Source organism: Mandrillus leucophaeus, unplaced genomic scaffold (assembly GCF_000951045.1).
Source record: "Mandrillus leucophaeus isolate KB7577 unplaced genomic scaffold, Mleu.le_1.0 Scaffold509, whole genome shotgun sequence".
In the NCBI taxonomy this organism is placed as follows: domain Eukaryota; kingdom Metazoa; phylum Chordata; class Mammalia; order Primates; family Cercopithecidae; genus Mandrillus; species Mandrillus leucophaeus.
The window spans coordinates 1,592,356-1,610,942 of NW_012105464.1; the positions used below are offsets into that span (position 1 = coordinate 1,592,356).

Consider the following 18,587-nt stretch of genomic DNA (forward strand, 5'->3'; position numbering starts at 1 on the left):
AGAAATTGATTGAGGGGCTTTGTATGAACTATGGTCTTGATTCAGTCAAGTTATATGAGCTATTGTTATTTCAGTGCTGTAAAATTGTCCCGCTTAGGGGCTCAGGAACATGGACAGGATTTGTATTGTGATATGGTAGTAGCGACTAGTATAAAAATTCCAACCATGATTCACATCTCCCACTTGTTAAACCAAGATACATAGAATTTTGAAAGATAATGTCAATAGTTTGCATCTATCAATTCCTAAGAATTTACAAATAATAATCACCACTTCTGCTATTTTTCAACTATTGACAGCAGTTCCAAGAAATATGACTACTTGTCTTTGCATTTAGAACTACTTATTAATATCTGCATCCTTGTAGAAAATGAAGCAAGAAACTTTTATCATCTTGGTTCTGTGAGAACCTTGTAAAAGTGTTGTGGGAAAGGTTTTACTGTTGAAGAATGACTGACTGTTTGGCTGGCAGATGGAGAGGCCATTCTCAGAGTGAACATAATGTGCAGTAGCAAGGAGGAAATGAAAGTGCGTGGTATATTTTGAAACTCTTAGATAATAGAAGAAGGACGAGGAGAGAGTAGGGACTGGGCAATGTGAGTATGAGTTTGTTGGAAAAGTCCTCATCTAGCAGCAAAGATGTGTGATCTCTATCTCCTGAGTAACACCATTTCACAAATGAAGACCCTGGAATAGTTAACAAGGTTCCTAAAGCCTCTATATTCAATGTGTGGCCCCTGAACCAGAAGCATTGTAATCACCTGGGAGCTTGCTTGTCATAAATACAGATACTTAGATCTTGCTTCAGATATACTGAAACAGAATCTGCATTTTAACAAAAGACCCAAAGGATTGCTTTCACAGTATGTGTGTGTACATTTAAAAACATACAGGTGTCACAATATGCATACCGTTTGGTTAATTTTAAAATTTAATACTGTATAATGGATACCTCTTATATCAACACAGATCTACATTATTATTCATCATAAATAAACAGTAAGTTATTGTATCCATCGCTACTGATTGGTATTCATATTAATCCAATATTTTGCTATTGGAAGAAACATTCTGATTCAGAAACACTGACGTAGAGATCACTGAGCAGGACATCTAGGAGACACTGACTTTGTTTCTCCTATATTTCTCCCTTTTTGTTATATCTTGCTGCCTTAATAGACCACGTGAGCACATCACTTTCACTGATCTTTTTTTTTCTTTGTAAATTTAAATTTTAATTGAATTATAAGGCCAGTTTACAGTGCATCTATGGGCAGATTTCTTTGAAATGCATGGTACTTTAAACTTGGTCTTAAGAGAGGTCCAGGAAAATGCCCACTAAGCCTCTGTGATTTTAATACCTTGCCAGGCCATGGCAAAGTGAGGTGCCTCTGACGTTTGGGCTGCCACAGCGTGTTTTTCAGTTACTCTGGTGACACCTGTGACCTGAGGGTTATTCTGTTCCCGTTACCAACTCGGGCAGGTTGGGAGGCGCCAATGAGAGCAGGGCTTGAAACTAGCGCTTGGCGTCTGATGGTTGCCTAGCGACGGTCGTCGACGCTAATCCTTGGCCCGACAGATCCACATCTGTTTTCTGGCTACCGAGAGGGCAGCCATGAACACCCAAAGGGGTTCCCTCGCCGTGAACACCGAAAGGGGTTCCCTCACCATAAGCATCCAAAGGGGTTCCCTCGCCATGAGCATCCAAAGGGGTTCCCTCGTCTCCCGGGATGTGGATAGCCTGGGGAAAGACATGCAGCTGCGGGTGATCCCAGCTGAGGTGAAGTTCCTGGACACGATGGCCGGGAGGGTGTATCGCCTCCCGATTACTGTGCATAATCTTGGCCGCTGGAACCAGAAAATCCGATTTAAGGAGCCCATCAAGCCACAGGTGACACACTAAGGAGTGCTGGGAGCAGGACCTTGTGACAGCGCCTCCTCCCACAGCGTCTCTCTTTGCCCTAGGGAGTAGTCATCTGGCTCCTGCGGGGATGGAGGGAGGATTGGGCTTACTGGGAAACAGTGACAGGTTTCTGTGTGTGTGCTCTCCCCCCCCCCCTCCGCGCCCCCTTTGTTTTCTGTTTCGTTAAGGATTAGGAGATGAGGAGGGCAGGGTGGAGAAAAGCTGACTTAGAGCCTCCCCATTTCTTCAACCTGGGTTTAGAAACTTGTTAACAATCCCAAAATCTGTGCTGTTTGGTTTTATGATTTTGCTGTTACCTTAAGAATTATGAGAACAAAATTCTCTATTAACTGTCCTTTGAATCATAAAGTGCCTGATAACTCCAGGAACTGTAGGATTAGTGGAAAGGTTCATTATTTCATATTTTAACAAACATTTGTTAAGCACCTACTCTATAACAGGCATTTGTTAAGCACCTACTCTATAACAGGCAATAGACATGAGGAATACAGAATGGACACAGCCCTGCCCTCATAGAACTTAGAAACTAATGAGGGGGTTTTAGTACAGATCTAACCATCAAGATAGTTATTGTTCTGAGAGGGTGTTTCTATCTTATAATTTAAAAGTGGGCAGAATTTCCTCTGTATCTCACTGTGTTATTTTACATCATGTATGTGAATGGATGATTATTAGTTCAGTATGATCACATTTTCTCAGGCAAATTTTTCATATAGGAAACGTGGTAAGAATTTTTGAAATATAAGCAATAAATAACTGAAAAGTTCAAGAGATATTCCTAATGAAAAATAGTGTTGAATACAGCCTGACTTATATGTGCAGAAATAAAAAGATGTCCATAATTTTAGATTAAATTTACATATATTTCTTTGTATATATGTAGAAAAACCTATGTTAATGATTAGAAGAGCAATGAGAAAAAGGATTTCCATGTTCTAATTTTTGCTCTGTTAAAAAATCGATGTATTATTTACTTACACTAAAGTACACAGATCTCAAAAGTAAAGTTTGATGAATTTACAAAAAAATAAATATATATGTGTGTGTAGACAGATAGCTAGATATATAATCTCCATTAGCTACCACCTGGGTCAAATAATAGAATATTTTCACCACCCAAGATCACCAGTGCTTCTTCCTTATAGTACCTGGAGTAATCACCCTGTGGAACTGACCACTATTCTGATTTCTAACACCATAAATTAGTTTGGCCTGTCCTTGGCTTTCATATCAATGGAATCAGGTTTTAATGGTTTTTATATTTAAATATTTTTATTAAAAAGTATATCTCAAGAGACTACTGACTCCTCTTTAAATCAAAAAGTACTTGCTTACTCCAAATACTGTAAAATTAGGGAAAGGCTATGTTATTTCACTACCTTAGCACATATTTATTGAACAATTAAATGTGTACCTGAAAATACTTTCTTTTGAAACTCAAGCTGGTGGTAATGTTTGGATGTGGACAAACACTATTTTATGGATGTTCTGGGGACACTTGTATGGATGTTTTCTGTGCAGTAACAAGAAAAATATTATAATTGGTTTCATTTCTAGGATATAATGGAAAACAATTCATTCCGCAAGTCTTGACATTGACAAGAGAACATCCAGATATGCTTACTAGTTAGAAGCCAATATCAGTGTGAATTTTCCTTTGTTGCAAGACTATGAAATGCACTCCTGATCCTTCATAAAGGGAATTAGATAAATAGTGAAAAGTGCATCTTGTGGGGGTGGGGGATAAGAAAAAGTAAAAACAAGGTGCTGTGGAGAGATCATTGTCATCATCACTATTATAATTACTCAGAAAATGATTCCTCTAACATACAGCAGTGCTTGTTTTTCACTCAGACTCAAGAACCTGTATTGACCCTATGTATTTTTACACCTATATTGAGCACCTTCCTCGCTTCTTCTCCACTTTTAATATCCATTCTCTAAGACAAGACCAGGTACACTCCTTCCTAGCCCACAATAATCATGTCCTCTCATGGATTTTCATGACACTTATGTCTGTATCACTCATATGGTGATTAACTAGTCCCTGGCTTATATTTAATTTTCAAGAGGTTTGTGGTCTGCTTCTTTAAAGAGTTTCTATATTCAGGAAAGGGACTCTTTCTAGCTGAAGGGGAGGAAGTGCTTATGATTTAGAGTCAGATAGATATGTTTTTGAATCTTCACTTCCTGAGTGACTTCAGACATTAATTATACTTTACATATCCAGTTCCCTCATCTATATACTGAGAGCCTTACTATCAGCCTCACAGGACTGTAGAAGTGTATTTACATAAGATAATAGATGTAAAATGCTTGACACATTATAAATGCATAACAGATATTATTTCTCTTTTTTCTCCCTTTATATTTTTCCTGGCGTCAAGCACATGTCTTACTAGAACAAAAGTGTTTTTGTCCTCTTCGTTATATTCTTCTTTTATATTTCCTCCAAGTTATGAAGCTCAAATTCCCATGAATAAAGCATATACAATATACATATGAGGGCCGGGCACGACGGCTCATGCCTGTGATTCCCAGCACTTTGGGAGGCTGAGGCGGGTAGATCACGAGGTCAAGAGATTGAGACCATCCTGGCCAACATGGTGAAACCCCGTCTCTATTAAAAATATAAAATTAGCTGGGCATGGTGGCGCGCACCTCCTAGCTACTCAGGAGACTGAGGCAGGAAAATCGCTTGAATCTGGGAGGTGGAGGTTGCGGTGAGCCGAGATTGCACCACTGCACTCCAACCTGGTGACAGAGCGAGACTCCATCTCAAAAAAAAAAAAGTATATATATATACACACACACACACATATATGTGTATATAAATATATATACATACACATATGTGTATATAAATATATACACACACATATATGTGTATATAATATATACTTATATATATGTGTGTATATATATGCTTATATATGTGTGTGTATATTTATGCACAAACACATATGTATGTGCATGTGGGTATATATTATGTATGTATATGATTGAACAACATTTTTATTAGGTTGTTCTTCCTTTTTTCTGCAGTCAAAATGCTCTACCACGGAGCTATACCCCCTCTTCTTCCTTTTTTCTGTATTTAGATTTTAAGCTTCTTAGAATAGAGGCCATATTAGTTCTATATGTATATTTTTAAACTAGCCTATTGGCATTTATATGTTTCTTAGCTACCTGCATTGTCAGATTCAAGTTGTGTACTCTTGAAAGCATATCTTAAAGATCTAGAATCAGATAGATATAAACATGAGCATTAAGTCTTTGCCTTTAGGTACATAAGACAAATATCACATGCTCTCACTTATATGTGAAATATAAAAATTTAGACTCATAGAAGTAGAGAGTAGAATGGTGGTTACCAAAGACTGAGGGTTGAGGTGGGCAGAGAAAGGAAAAATGTTGGTCAAAGGGTACAAAATTTCAGTTAAACAGGAAGAATTAGTTCGGGTGATCTATTGCACAGCAAGGTGACTATAGTTAATAATAATGTATTGTATATCTCAAAATTGTTAAAAGAATGGATTTTAAATGTTCCCAGTACAAATAAATAAGTGATGTGATGGATATGTTAATTAGCCTGATTTGCTCGTTCCACAATATATACCTGTATTAATACATCATATTGTACTCAACGAATATATACAATTATTTGTCAATTAAAAACAAAATTAAAAAGTCTTTGGCATTAGGGCAGGAATAGAGCCTGTATTTTGATAATAATATAACACTCCTAACTATAGTTGCTCACGTTATTTATTTATTTATTTTTTGAGATGGAGTCTTGCTCTGTCACCCAGGCTGGGGTGCAATGGTGCGATCTCGGCTCACTGCAATCTCCATCTTCTGGGTTCAAACAATTCCCCTGCCTCAGCCTCCCGAGTAGCTGGGACTACAGGTGGGCACCACCACGCCTGGATAATTTTTTGTATTTTAGTAGAGATGGGGTTTCACCATGTTGGCCAGGATGGTTTCGATCTCCCGAACTCATGATCCGCTGGCTTCCACCTCCCAAAGTGCTGGGATTACAGGCGTGAACCATTGTGCCCGGCCACGATATTTTTTTTTATAAGGAGTTAAGATGTATAATTTGATTCTCTTTCTCCCACTGAAGTTTAAACTGATGTTGCCCAGTCTGGATAAAGAACTTGCGTCTGGCCTTCAGATGACAGCTATGGTGGAATATCATCCTGATAAAGATGAAGACACTTTTGACCGACTACTTATTTCAATAGAAAATAAAACAACAGAAATTCCTCTAATTGGGTATGTAATCTTCATAGTTCATGCTGACGTTTTGAATACTCTTTAAATAAAAATGAGGGTCAAAGTAATATTCTGTATTTTTTCTGACATAGTTTCCTTACAGTTGAACTTAAAGGACACATTTTTAGAAAATTGTAATGTTTGTAAGAAATGAAACCTCATTCTCTGTTATTTTTATTAAAATAACATTCAACAATTGAATGTATTAATAATTGGATTTTTGCAAACTTGTATTCACATTTTAAGTTAATTTTAAAGTATTGTCAGGTTCACTTCACTAAATTTTAAATTAGGCAAATGTTTGGTGTCAAAAAAGTCAAAATACTGTTCTTCTAAGACTGGTTGAAAAATGTGAATGGATATGAGTATAAAAAAGAGCTAAGTGACTGACTTGGTTGTTACAAATTATTTATTTGACCAGGATGAATGATGATTCATTTGTTGTTTTTTAATATTAAAAAAATATATTTCTGTTCATTGTAAATTTATCTATCAAAATTAGTGTTAAAATTTACAGTGTTTCTTTATTTATATACATACACGTATGATCCTCCTTTTCCCCAGCAAAATGTGGTTTCCATAGGTGTTTTCTTTTGCCTCTATTTTCCCAACACCTACAGAATTAATTTGGAATATTTTCTGCTGATTACGTGGTATCAGATATATACCTTTTAAAAAATTCCCTTTTATTCAAGCTGGGTGCGGTGGCTCATGCCTGTAATCCTAGTACTTAGCACTTTGGGAGGCCAAGGTGGGTGGATCACTTGAGCTCAGGAGTTGGAGACCAGCCTGGGCAACATGGTGAAACCCCACCTCTACAGAAAATACAAAAAAAAAAAAAAATAACTGGGAGTGGTAGTGCATGCCTGTAGTCCCAGCTACTTGTAGGGCTGAGGCAAGAGGATCACTTGAACCCAAGAGGTAGAGGCTACAGCGAGCCGAGATCACACCACTGCACTCCAGTCTGGGTGACAAAGTGAGACCCTGTCTCAAAAAAAACAAAAAAAAAAAAAACAAAAAAAAATTCCCTTTCTTTTTCATTTCCATGAGCTAAATTTAGATCCTCAATTATTTTGTTTCTTCGCGTTGTTGAGAAGTTCTGATTTAGCACATCATCCCATTTTGCATAGGAATCAAACAGTAGACACATGGTAGGAAGAAACAAGCTATTAACCCAGTATAAATATTTAATTTGTGTTTTGCAATTTAAATAGAACCATTTTGGATGCGTTCTGCACTTTGACATATCTATGAGTGGCACTCAGATTTGCTTGTTTGTGGTATGTATGAAGAGACAGGTTGAAGATGCTTCTGTCCTCAAAAACAGATTTTTTTCTTGTTTCCAGAGTTTTGTTTCTTGTTTCTGATGCCCTCTCTCATCAGAAGTCTATTTCTCACCACGGTTGCAATATAAGGAGAGCACTGCCCCTCTTTTGGTGTGATGGACAAGGTTGAAGGAAGGGGTGTGTGTGTGTGTGTATATGTGTGTGCATGTGTGTTATCAATTTCTATACATTTTTTATCACCTGTGTAGGTTCTTGTATCCACCACCACAGTCAAGACAGTGAACAGTTCCAATACCACAAGAAAATCCCTCCTGTTGCTTTATTACAACTGTATCTAGCCTCACACCTACAATCCCTAAACTGTGGATACTGCTAATCTGTTTTCTATGTCTAAAATGTTTGTCATCTCAAATATATTACATAAATGGAATCACATACTATGTAGCCTTCTGTTTTTTTCTTGCAGCAACATTTCTTGCAGGAGATTCAGCCAAGTTGTTGAATGTATCAATATTTTGTTCCTTTTTATTGCTGAATAGTATTCTATGATATATATATATATTTTATATATATATATATTTGTTTAACAATTGACCTGTTGAAGAACAAAGGGACAGATTCCAGTTTTTAGCTATCACAAATAAGCTGTTTTAATATTCTTGTACAAGTTTTGTGTGAGCATAAGTTTTTATTTTTTCTGGGATAAATGCTCATGAGTGTAATTGTAGGGTCACATGGTAATTAAGTATTTTGTTTAACAGAAAATCCCAAATTGCTTTTCAGAGCGCCTATACCATTTTACATTTCAAATAGTGATACATGAGTACTCCACTTGGACGATATATTTGCCAGTATTTTTTGCTTTCATCACTATTTAAAAATTTTAGCGATTCTGATAGATATTTAATGGAATCTCTCCACAGTTTTAATTTGCATTTCCCCCATGACTAATGATGTTGACAACATATTTTCAGGTGCTTCTTTGCCATCTGAGTACCCTCTCTAGTGAAATCTCTGTTAATGTGTTTTTCTCATTTTCTGATTACACTGCTCTTTATTATTGAATTTTGCAATTTCTTTGTATATTCTGGATACAAGCCTTTTGATGGTTATGTAGCTTGCGAATATGCTCTCCCAGTTTGAGGTTTGACTTTTCATCCTTTTAACAGGGTATTTTGTAGAACAAAAGCGTGTTTTTTTTTTTTGTTTTTTTTTTTTATGTTCAATGATGTCCAATTTATCAATTTTCCTTAAATGAGTACTGCTTTTTAGTGTTAAGTCTAAGAACTCTTTGCCTAACCCTTGATCGTAATGGTTGAAGATTTTCTCCTATTTTTAACTTTTAAAGTTTTACATTTAAGTCTATGATATATTTTGAATTAATTTTTGTATAAAGTGTGGTTTACATTGAGGTTCTAATTATTGCCTATAGATGTTCAATTGCTCCGACCAAATTTGTTGAAAAAGCTGTTTTCCTTCATTGAATTGTATGCCCTTGATAAAAATCACCTCAGCATAATCTGCATTGGTGTATTTCTGTGTTCTGCATTTTTCCATTCATCTGTGTATCCATACGTTTGCCAACATCATGCTACCTTGATTACCTTTGCTATATAGTAATTCTTAATATCATGTACAGTAATTCCTCACGTATTATTCTTTGTCACCATTAGTTTAGTTATCAAAATATCTCTACCTTTCCATGTAAGTTTTACAATAATCTTTCTGAGCCTGAAAAAAAAATATTGCTGGGATTTTGAGAATAATTGAGCTTAGCTTATAGATCAATTTGAGGGAAATTGACATCTTTACTATGGTAAGTCTCCCCAAATATGAATGTGCTGTGTCTTTCCATTTATTTGGGTCTTCTTTGATTTCTTTGATCAGTATTTTGTAATTTTCAGCACAGAGATTCTCTACATGTGTTGTTAAGTATATAACTATTTCATTTTCTTTGGAGTGATTGCAAATAATATTGTGTTTTTAATTTTGGTTACTGCATATTCCTTGTTGCTATATACAGAGAAGTGATTGATTTTTGTTTGTTGACATTGCATCCTCTAACCTTGCTGAACTCCCTTTTTAGGAGGTTTTTGTATGTTTTCTAGATTCTTTGCCATCTTATATGTAGATAATTGTGTCATCTGCAGACAGGGATAGTTCATTTGTGTGTTTTTTCCCATTCCAAAGTATATGCGTTTCACCTTTTTTTTCTTGCTTTATTTACATGGCTAGAACTTTCAGTATTATGTTGTGTAAGAGTGGTGAAACTGGGCTCGGTGGTTCACCCTTGTAATCCCAGCACTTCGGGAGGCTGAGGCAGGCGGATCATCTGAGGCCAGGAGTTCGAGACCAGCCTGGCCAACATGGAGAAACCTCGTCTCTACTAGAAATACAAAAATTAGCTGGGTGTGGCGGTGCACACTTGTAATCTCAGCTACTTGGAAGGCTGAGGCACAAGAATCACCTGAGCCTGGAAGGTGGAGGTTGCAGTGAGCTGAAATCATGCCAATGCACTTCAGCCTGGGTGTCAGAGTGTGGCTCATCTTGCATCATTCTTTTTATATATTCTGGAATTTGATTTGCTCCTGTTTTATTAGGGATTATTGTGTCCCAGTTTGTTAGTGATATTGGCTTATAGTTTGTTTGTTTGATTGATTGATTGGTTTGCTTTTCTTTATTGTCGTCGTATGGTTTTGCTATCAGGATAGTGCCAGCCTCATAAAATGAATTTGGAAATGCTCCCTCTTCTGTATTCTAGAAGAACTTATTTAATATTGATAGCAATTATTTAAATGGTAGAATTCTCTAGTGAAACTGTCTGGCCTGGAGATTTTTCTTTCAGAATGTTTTAAATTATGAATTTAGTTTTTTAATTCTTATAGGGCTATTCATACTGCCTATATTATTATGTTGGTGGAGTTACTGTAGTTTCTGATTTCCACGGAATTCTTCCAATTCTAAGTTGTCAAATTTATTATTTTAGAGTTGTTAGAATTTTTTTCTTATTATTTTTAAATAAATAATAAGCTGCTACATCTGTAGTGATATCCTTTCTTTCATTTCTGATGTTGAACATGTGTGTATTTTGTCCTTTTTTAAAGTATTGCTAGTGGCTTATCAACTTTATTGACTTTTTTCCCAAAGAATCAGCTTTCTATCATTGACTTTCCTATCATTTTATTTTAAATTCTGTTGGTTGCTGCTCTCTATTATTTCTTTTCTTCTGCTTGATTTGAATTAATATTGCTCTTGTTCTAGTTTTTGATATTGGAAATTAGACAATGAGTTTGAGACAATTTCTCATTTCTAATGTAAATATGTAACATTATAAATGACCCTCAGCACTGCTTTAGCTGTGCCCTACAAATTTTTATATGTTATATTTTTATTTTGACTCAGTTTTATGTATTTAATTTTTTTTAAACTTTCTCTTTGACTCCTGGATTATTTAAAAGTGTTAATTTCCACAGGTTTATTATGGACCTATTTATGATCATTATTCCTTTCTGTTAGATTGATCCTTTTATTATATATAATATCCCTCTTTGTTCATGGTGATTTTCTTGCACTGAAGCCTCTATTAGATATTAATGTAGCTTTTTGCACTTTTTTTCTATGTAAAATTTGAATACTATGTTGTTTCCTATTTGTTTACTTTCACCCTACTGTGGCCTTGAATTTAAACTGAGTTTCTTCTAAGCAGCAGCATATAGTTGGGCAATGGTTGCCTTCCCCATATTTTCAACCTCTGTCTTTTGATTGTTGTATCTAGACTATTTATATTGAAGTTAATTTGTATATGCTATAACTTGTCTGCTTGTTTATTATTTGTTTTCTCATTGTTCTCTTTGTTTCTCATACTTCTGTTTCTCATTTTTGCAATCCTGTAGGTTAATTGAAGGTTATTTTAGGATTGTGTCTTGATGTATTTATACTGGTTTTTTTTGCATCTCTTTGCATAATTATTGTAGTGGTTTCTCTGGGTATTTCAATATACATACGTGATATAATATTCTAGTGGCATAAACATTTTGTCACTTTAAGTGAAGCATAGAAGCTTCATTTCCATCCGAGTCTTTTTTTCTTTCCCTGCTTTTAAATATTACTATCTTGAATATCTAAGAGTGTTATGATTCTTGTTTTCATCATCAAATATAATTTATAAAACTTATGAGAAAAAATATAGCTGATTGTATGTAGCTAGTGTTTTGCTATTTCCATTGTTCCTCCCTCCCTCCCTCCTTTCCTTCCTTCTTTGCTTCCTCCCTCCCTCCCTTGCTTTCTTCCTTCCTTGCTTCCCTCCTTTCTCTTTTTTGAGGCAGGGTCTTCCTCTGTTGCCCAGGTTGGAGTTCAGTGGTGTCAACATGGGTCACTGCAACCTCAAGTTTCTGGGCTCTAATGATCCTCCCACCTCAGCCCCCCAAGTTGCTTGGACTAAAAACATGCACCACCAAGCCTGGCTATTTTTTTTTTTTTTTCTTTCTTTCTTTCTTTTTTTTTTTTGTGTTTTGAGACGGAGTCTCCCTCTGTCGCCCAGGCTGGAGTGAGATGGCGTGATCTCGGCTCACTGCAACCTCCACCTCCCAGGTTCAAGCGATTCTCTTGCCTCAGCTTTCTGAGTAGCTGGGATTACAAGCGCATGCCACCATGCACTTTTAATTTTTTGTATAGGTGGGATTTCACTATGTTGTGCAGGCTGGTCTCAAACTTCTTGGCTCAAGCAATCCTCCCACCTTGGCCTCCCAAAGTGCTGGGATTACAGGTGTGAGCCACTATGCCCAGCCTGCTCCACTTTTTTCTTTCTGATACTCCAAGATTCTCTCTTTTATTATTTCCTGACTTTCTGAAGAACTTTATTATATTTAATTTTTTTGTTTTAGACGGAGTCTTATTCTGTCGTCAGTCTGGAGTGCAGTGGTGCGATGTCGGCTCACTGTAAACTCCGCCTCCCGGGTTCAAGTGATTCTCCTGCCTCAGCCTCCTGAGTAGCTGGGATTATAGGCACGCACCACCACGCCCAGCTAATTTTTTTATTTTTAGTAGAGATAGGGTTTCACCAGGTTTGCCAGGATGGTCTTGGTCTCTTGACCTTGTGATCTGCCCACTTTGGCCCCCCAAAGTGCTGGGATTACAGGCGTGAGCCACCGCGCCTGGCCATATTTAATTTTTATGGGTGCATAGTATGTGTATATATTTAAGGTTTACATGAGATATTTTGATACAGGCATGCAATGACTAATAATCACATCAAGGTAAATGAGGTATCCATCACCTCAAGCATTTATCCCTGTGTTGCAAATAATCCAGTTATAGTCTTAGTTATTTTTAAATGTGCAATTAAATTATTTTTTACTATGGTCACCTTGTTTTGATAGTAAATACCAGGTCTTATTATTTATTCTTTCTAACTATATTTTTGCACGCATTAACCCTCCCCCTTCTTTCCCACCCCCAACTACTCTTCCCAGCCTCTGGCAACCATTCTTCTACTTTTTATCTTCATGAGTTCAATTATTTTATTTTTTAGGTCACACAAATAAGTGAGAAATAGAATGCTTGTCTTTCTGTGTCTGACTTATTTCACTTAACATAATGACCGCTAGTTACATCTATGTTGTTGTAAATGACTGGATATCATTTTTTATGGCTAAATAGTACTTCATTGTGTATATGTAGCACATTTTCTTTATCCATTCATCTGTTGATGGACACTTGAGTTGCTTCCAATTCGTGGCTACTGTGAATAATGCTACAATAAACACGAGAGTGCAGATATCCCTTCAATACACTGATTTCCTTTCTTTGGGTATATACTGAGCAGTGAGATTGCTGGATCTTATGGTAGCTCTGTTTATAGTTTTTTGCGGAGCCTCCAAACTGTTCTCCTTTGCTTTGTGGTTGTACTAATTTACATTCCTACCAGCAGTGTATGAGGGTTACCTTTTCTCCACATCCTTGCTAGCATTTGTTATTTCCTAACCTTTGGATAAAAGCCATTTTAATTGGGGTGAGATGATATCTCACTGTAGTTTTGATTTGCATTTCCCTGATCAGCGATGTTGGGCACTTTTTCATGTGACTGTTTGCCATTTGTATATCTTCTTTCAAGAAATGTCTATTCAAATTTTTTGCCCATTTTAAAATTTAACTACTGATTTCTTCCTAGAGAGTTGTTTGAGGTCCTTATATATGCTGGTTATTAATCCTTTGTCAGATGTGTAGTTTGCAAATATTTTTCCCATCCTGTGGGTTGTCTCTTCACTTTGTTGATTGTTTCCTTTGCTGTGCACAAACTTTTTTACTTGATGTGATCCTAGTTGCCAATTTTTGCTTTGGTTGCCTGTGCTTGTGGGGTGCTACTCAAGAAATCTTTGCTCAGTCTAATGTTCTGGAGAGTTTTCTGGGTGGGTCCAGGGGTACCATCCAGGAACAAGGGACTGGGGTAAAGTACCTTAGAAGTCTACCTATTGTACTGTGGCTGAGCTTGTACTCAAACCACATGACACTGTTCTTCCCAGTCTTTCCTTCCCTTTCCAGAGGCAGAGGGGCCTCACCCTATGGCCGCCACCACCACTGGCCCACAGGGTGTACTGCCAAGCTTACTACTGATGTTCTCTTAAGGTCAAAGGTCTCTTTAGTCAGCTTGTGGTGAATGTTGTTTAGCCTGGGACTCATCCTTCAGGGCAGTGAACTCCCTTATGGCCCAGGGCAGGTCCAGAAATGCCATCCAAGAGTTAAGGCCTGGAATCAGGATCCCCAAAGGCCTGCTTGGTGTTCTATACCTCTGTGGCCAAGCTGACACCTAAGATATTAGATAAAACACTTTTACTTTTCCCTCCACTTATGTCAGGTGGAAGGAGTCTTGCCCTGTAGCCACCACAGCTGGGAATGTGCTGAATCTCACCTGAAGCCAGCAAATTTCCAAGTGTCACCCAAGGCCCATGGCACGCTACTTAGGTATCACTGCTGGTTACTCAGGGCCCAAGGGCTCTTTAGTCAGCAGGTGATGAATCCTGCCAGGACTGGGTCCTTCCCTTCAAGGCAATAGCTTTCCTTCTGGCCCAGGGTGTGTCTAGAAATATCATGTGTGAGCTAGGGCCTGGAAAGGGGACGTCACACCTCTGACGGGTGCTCTATCCTGCCGTGTCTGAGCTGGTATCCAAGATTCAAGACAAAGTCCTCTTTATTCTTGCCTCTTCTCTCCTCAAGTAGAAGGAAGGGGTCTCTTTTGGAGCCATGAGCTGTGCAGCCTAGGGTTGGGGAAGGGTTGGCACAAGCACTCCCCTAGCCACACCAGCTGGTGTCTTAGTAGGTTGTGTGTCTCCCCATGTCCACTGACTTTGACCCCAGTTTAGCACTAGAACTCGTCTAGAAGTTACAGTCCTTGTGGCCTAGACTGCCTTTCAAGTTTATCTAGGGTCCTAGAGCGTGTTAGCTCATGGTGGCAAGGCTTGCTAGAACTCAAGTCGTGACCACTGGGATAGGTGATTCCTCTCTGGCTAAGGCTGGTTTAAATGTTCCCCCCATGGGCAGGCATCAGCTTAGGTCCCCTGTTTTACTTTCTGCTGTGACAGGGCAGCACTGAGTTCAACGCAATGTCTCACAATTGCTGTGCTCTTCCTCCCTCAAATGCACAGATTCTTTCTCCTTGCCATGCTGCCACTGCGGGAGTTGGGGAGGGTTGACAAAGGAAACTGTGTTTCCTACACTCTTGGATGCCTCTTTCGGTGATATGAAGTTAAAACCAGGTACTGTGAGTGATCACCTGATTTTTGGTTCTTACGAAGTTGCTTTTTTTTTTTTTTTTTTTCCGTATAGATAGTGGTTAAATTGGTGTCCTTGTAGGAGGGATGATAGGTGGAGTCTTCTATTCTGCCTTCTTGCTCTGCCCACTTGAAGAATGTTTTTAGATGATCTTTAAGGGTGTGTTGGCTAGTGACAAGTTCTTTTAGTTTTTCTTTGTCTAATGTCTGTATTTCCCCTTCATTATCAAACATAGTTTTAACAGATATTGAGTTTTCAGTTGACAGTTTTCTTTTTCTTTCAGTACTTGAAAAATATTGTGACACTTCCTTCTGGACTCCATGGCGTCAGATATGATACGTGCATTCATTTAATTTGGTGCTTCTCTATATGGAACACATTCTTTCTCTCTGGCTGATTTCATGATTTTTGTTTTTATCTTTTGTTTTCAAAAGTTTAATTATGATATGCCTTTACATGATTTTCTTTGAGTTTATCAGGTTTGGGTTCACTCAGCTTTTTGAATTTGTATGTCAGTGTCTGTTGCCAAGTTTTGGAAGTTTTAGCCATTATTAGCATTTAACTATTATTTCAGCCCCTTTCTCTTTCTTCTCTTCTTTGGAGACTTTAATGATGCAAATATTGGATCATTTATTATTGTCCCACAGGCCCCTGAGACTTTGCTCATATTTTTCTCTTTCTCTCTCAGTCTCTGTCAAGTCTGGGTGAATTCTATTAATCTAGCTTCCATTTCACTCATTTTATCTTCTGTTATCTCCATCCTGGTATTGTGTTCATCACTATGTTTTTATTTTGGTTATTGTAGTATTCAATTCTGTAATTTCCATTTGATTCTTTTTTATAACTTGTATTTATTTGCTGAGATTTTCTATTTATTCATTAGTTTCAAAAAAAACTTGAAATTGCTTGTTGCAGCATTTTTTTTTTTTTTTTTTTTTGTCAGTTGTTTTAAAATCCTTGCCAGATAATTTCAACCTGAGGTTCATCTTGGTTGACATCTGTTGATTATCTGCTGTCATCAAAATTGTTATTTTTTTGGTTCCTGGTTATGACAGGTGATATTTGATTGAATGCTAAATGTTTTTTTCTGTTATGTTAGAAGACTCTGGGTCTTATTTAAATCTATTATTTTAACAGGCACACACCCCATTTATGTTCAGCATGTTTTTCTTAGCCTATTTTGTATGCTGTGGTTGTGATGACAATTTAGTTTTCAGTATGTTTGCGGTGTTATTTTGATCCATTTTGTTTATGTGTTATCACTACTGCTCCCACTGTCTTCTGTTGGTGCTTCCTGAAGGAGTAGAGGCAATTTTTTTTTTTTTTTCCCAGGCCTGGCTGCCATATGTCTCTTGGTAGAGGAGAAATGTGGTAAGAACCCTATGTAAGTACCCTTCTGGCTGCCCAGGTCTTCTGAGCAGATAGAGAGAGAAATCTGACTTATGGGGCAAAGAAGTCTGTTGTACTGGGCCAGTTGCTGTATCTAGATCTCTTGCAGGTCCTGCTCACCTTTCCAGGTGTCTCTGAGTGAAAAAGGAGAGGTGTGAGCCAGCAGTGACAAAGAGGCTTTTCAGATATAGCTGCTTGCAATTGCTGTTTTTTTTTCTTTTCTTTTGTTTTCTTTTTTTTTTTTTCCCGAGTTTCCCCAAACTATCTTGGTGTCTTTGGACAGAAAACTCCTTTTCTCAGGAGGTGAACTCCTGAGAAAGAGAACTCCTCTTCTGCAGGATCTCAGGCCTGGAGTAGAAGGAGAGCACTTCCCCTTGTCACTTATGATTGGTATACCGCTTAATTGATCCCCAGGCTGGCATTGTCTGGCTCACCTGGTGTGTTCAGGGGGGCTCCTGTTTGATCCAGAAAAAGAATGATTCTAACTAGGTCAGCAGGCAAAGAATACTGGGTCTGCGTGGCCTTTCTCTGTTGGTGGGGGAATTGTAAGACACCCTGCTGCTATTGTTTCTGCAGTCCCAGAGTTCTAAATCAGCCAGCTCTCCTTTTCACCACCTTTCATCATTCTCTTTTGCTTGCCTCGTGTACCATTTTCAGGGTTTATAGTTGTGTTTAGTAGAAGGAACAGGAAAAAATGGGTTTATGCTATTTTTTCCTGGACCAGAGGTTTGTATTTGTTTGTTTCTCTCCATTAGATTGTAAAATTCTTGAGGTCCAGGAGAGTTTTATATCTTTCTATAATCTAAATTGTATATATTCAGTGAATGTTTTGTGAATAAACTTAGTCCAACTGGATCTGAACTACTCCATAATGGCATGATTGGGTTGTGATTAAAAAAAACTGTCTTGGAGTGAGCACATTTATTTTTACTTTAGACTTTCTGTATACTGTCTCTTATACACATCTAGATGTGTATAAGAGACAGGTGAGTGATCACCTGATTTTTGGTTCTTACGAAGTTGTTTTTTTTTTTTTTTTTTTTTCCGTATAGATAGTGGTTAAATTGGTGTCCTTGTAGGAGGGATGATAGGTGGAGTCTTCTATTCTGCCTTCTTGCTCTGCCCACTTGAAGAATGTTTTTAGATGATCTTTAAGGGTGTGTTGGCTAGTGACAAGTTCTTTTAGTTTTTCTTTGTCTAATGTCTGTATTTCCCCTTCATTATCAAACATAGTTTTAACAGATATTGAGTTTTCAGTTGACAGTTTTCTTTTTCTTTCAGTACTTGAAAAATATTGTGACACTTCCTTCTGGACTCCATGGCGTCAGATATGATACGTGCATTCATTTAATTTGGTGCTTCTCTATATGGAACACATTCTTTCTCTCTGGCTGATTTCATGATTTTTGTTTTTATCTTTTGTTTTCAAAAGTTTAATTATGATATGCCTTTACATGATTTTCTTTGAGTTTATCAGGTTTGGGTTCACTCAGCTTTTTGAATTTGTATGTCAGTGTCTGTTGCCAAGTTTTGGAAGTTTTAGCCATTATTAGCATTTAACTATTATTTCAGCCCCTTTCTCTTTCTTCTCTTCTTTGGAGACTTTAATGATGCAAATATTGGATCATTTATTATTGTCCCACAGGCCCCTGAGACTTTGCTCATATTTTTCTCTTTCTCTCTCAGTCTCTGTCAAGTCTGGGTGAATTCTATTAATCTAGCTTCCATTTCACTCATTTTATCTTCTGTTATCTCCATCCTGGTATTGTGTTCATCACTATGTTTTTATTTTGGTTATTGTAGTATTCAATTCTGTAATTTCCATTTGATTCTTTTTTATAACTTGTATTTATTTGCTGAGATTTTCTATTTATTCATTAGTTTCAAAAAAAACTTGAAATTGCTTGTTGCAGCATTTTTTTTTTTTTTTTTTTTTTTTTTTT

At 37.3% G+C, this 18,587-nt stretch overlaps 1 protein-coding gene across 1 annotated transcript in view; it reads left to right on the plus strand.

The window, feature by feature from the left end:
- The first annotated feature begins 1,649 nt into the window (after positions 1-1,649).
- CFAP47 (cilia and flagella associated protein 47) overlaps positions 1,650-18,587 on the plus strand; it is a 428,524-nt gene continuing 411,586 nt past the window's right edge. The window contains exons 1-2 of the mRNA XM_011996297.1: positions 1,650-1,891; positions 6,051-6,202. Of these exons, the coding sequence (XP_011851687.1) occupies positions 1,697-1,891; positions 6,051-6,202 (347 nt within the window). The 5' untranslated portion in view covers positions 1,650-1,696. The remainder of the gene's footprint in view (positions 1,892-6,050; positions 6,203-18,587) is intronic.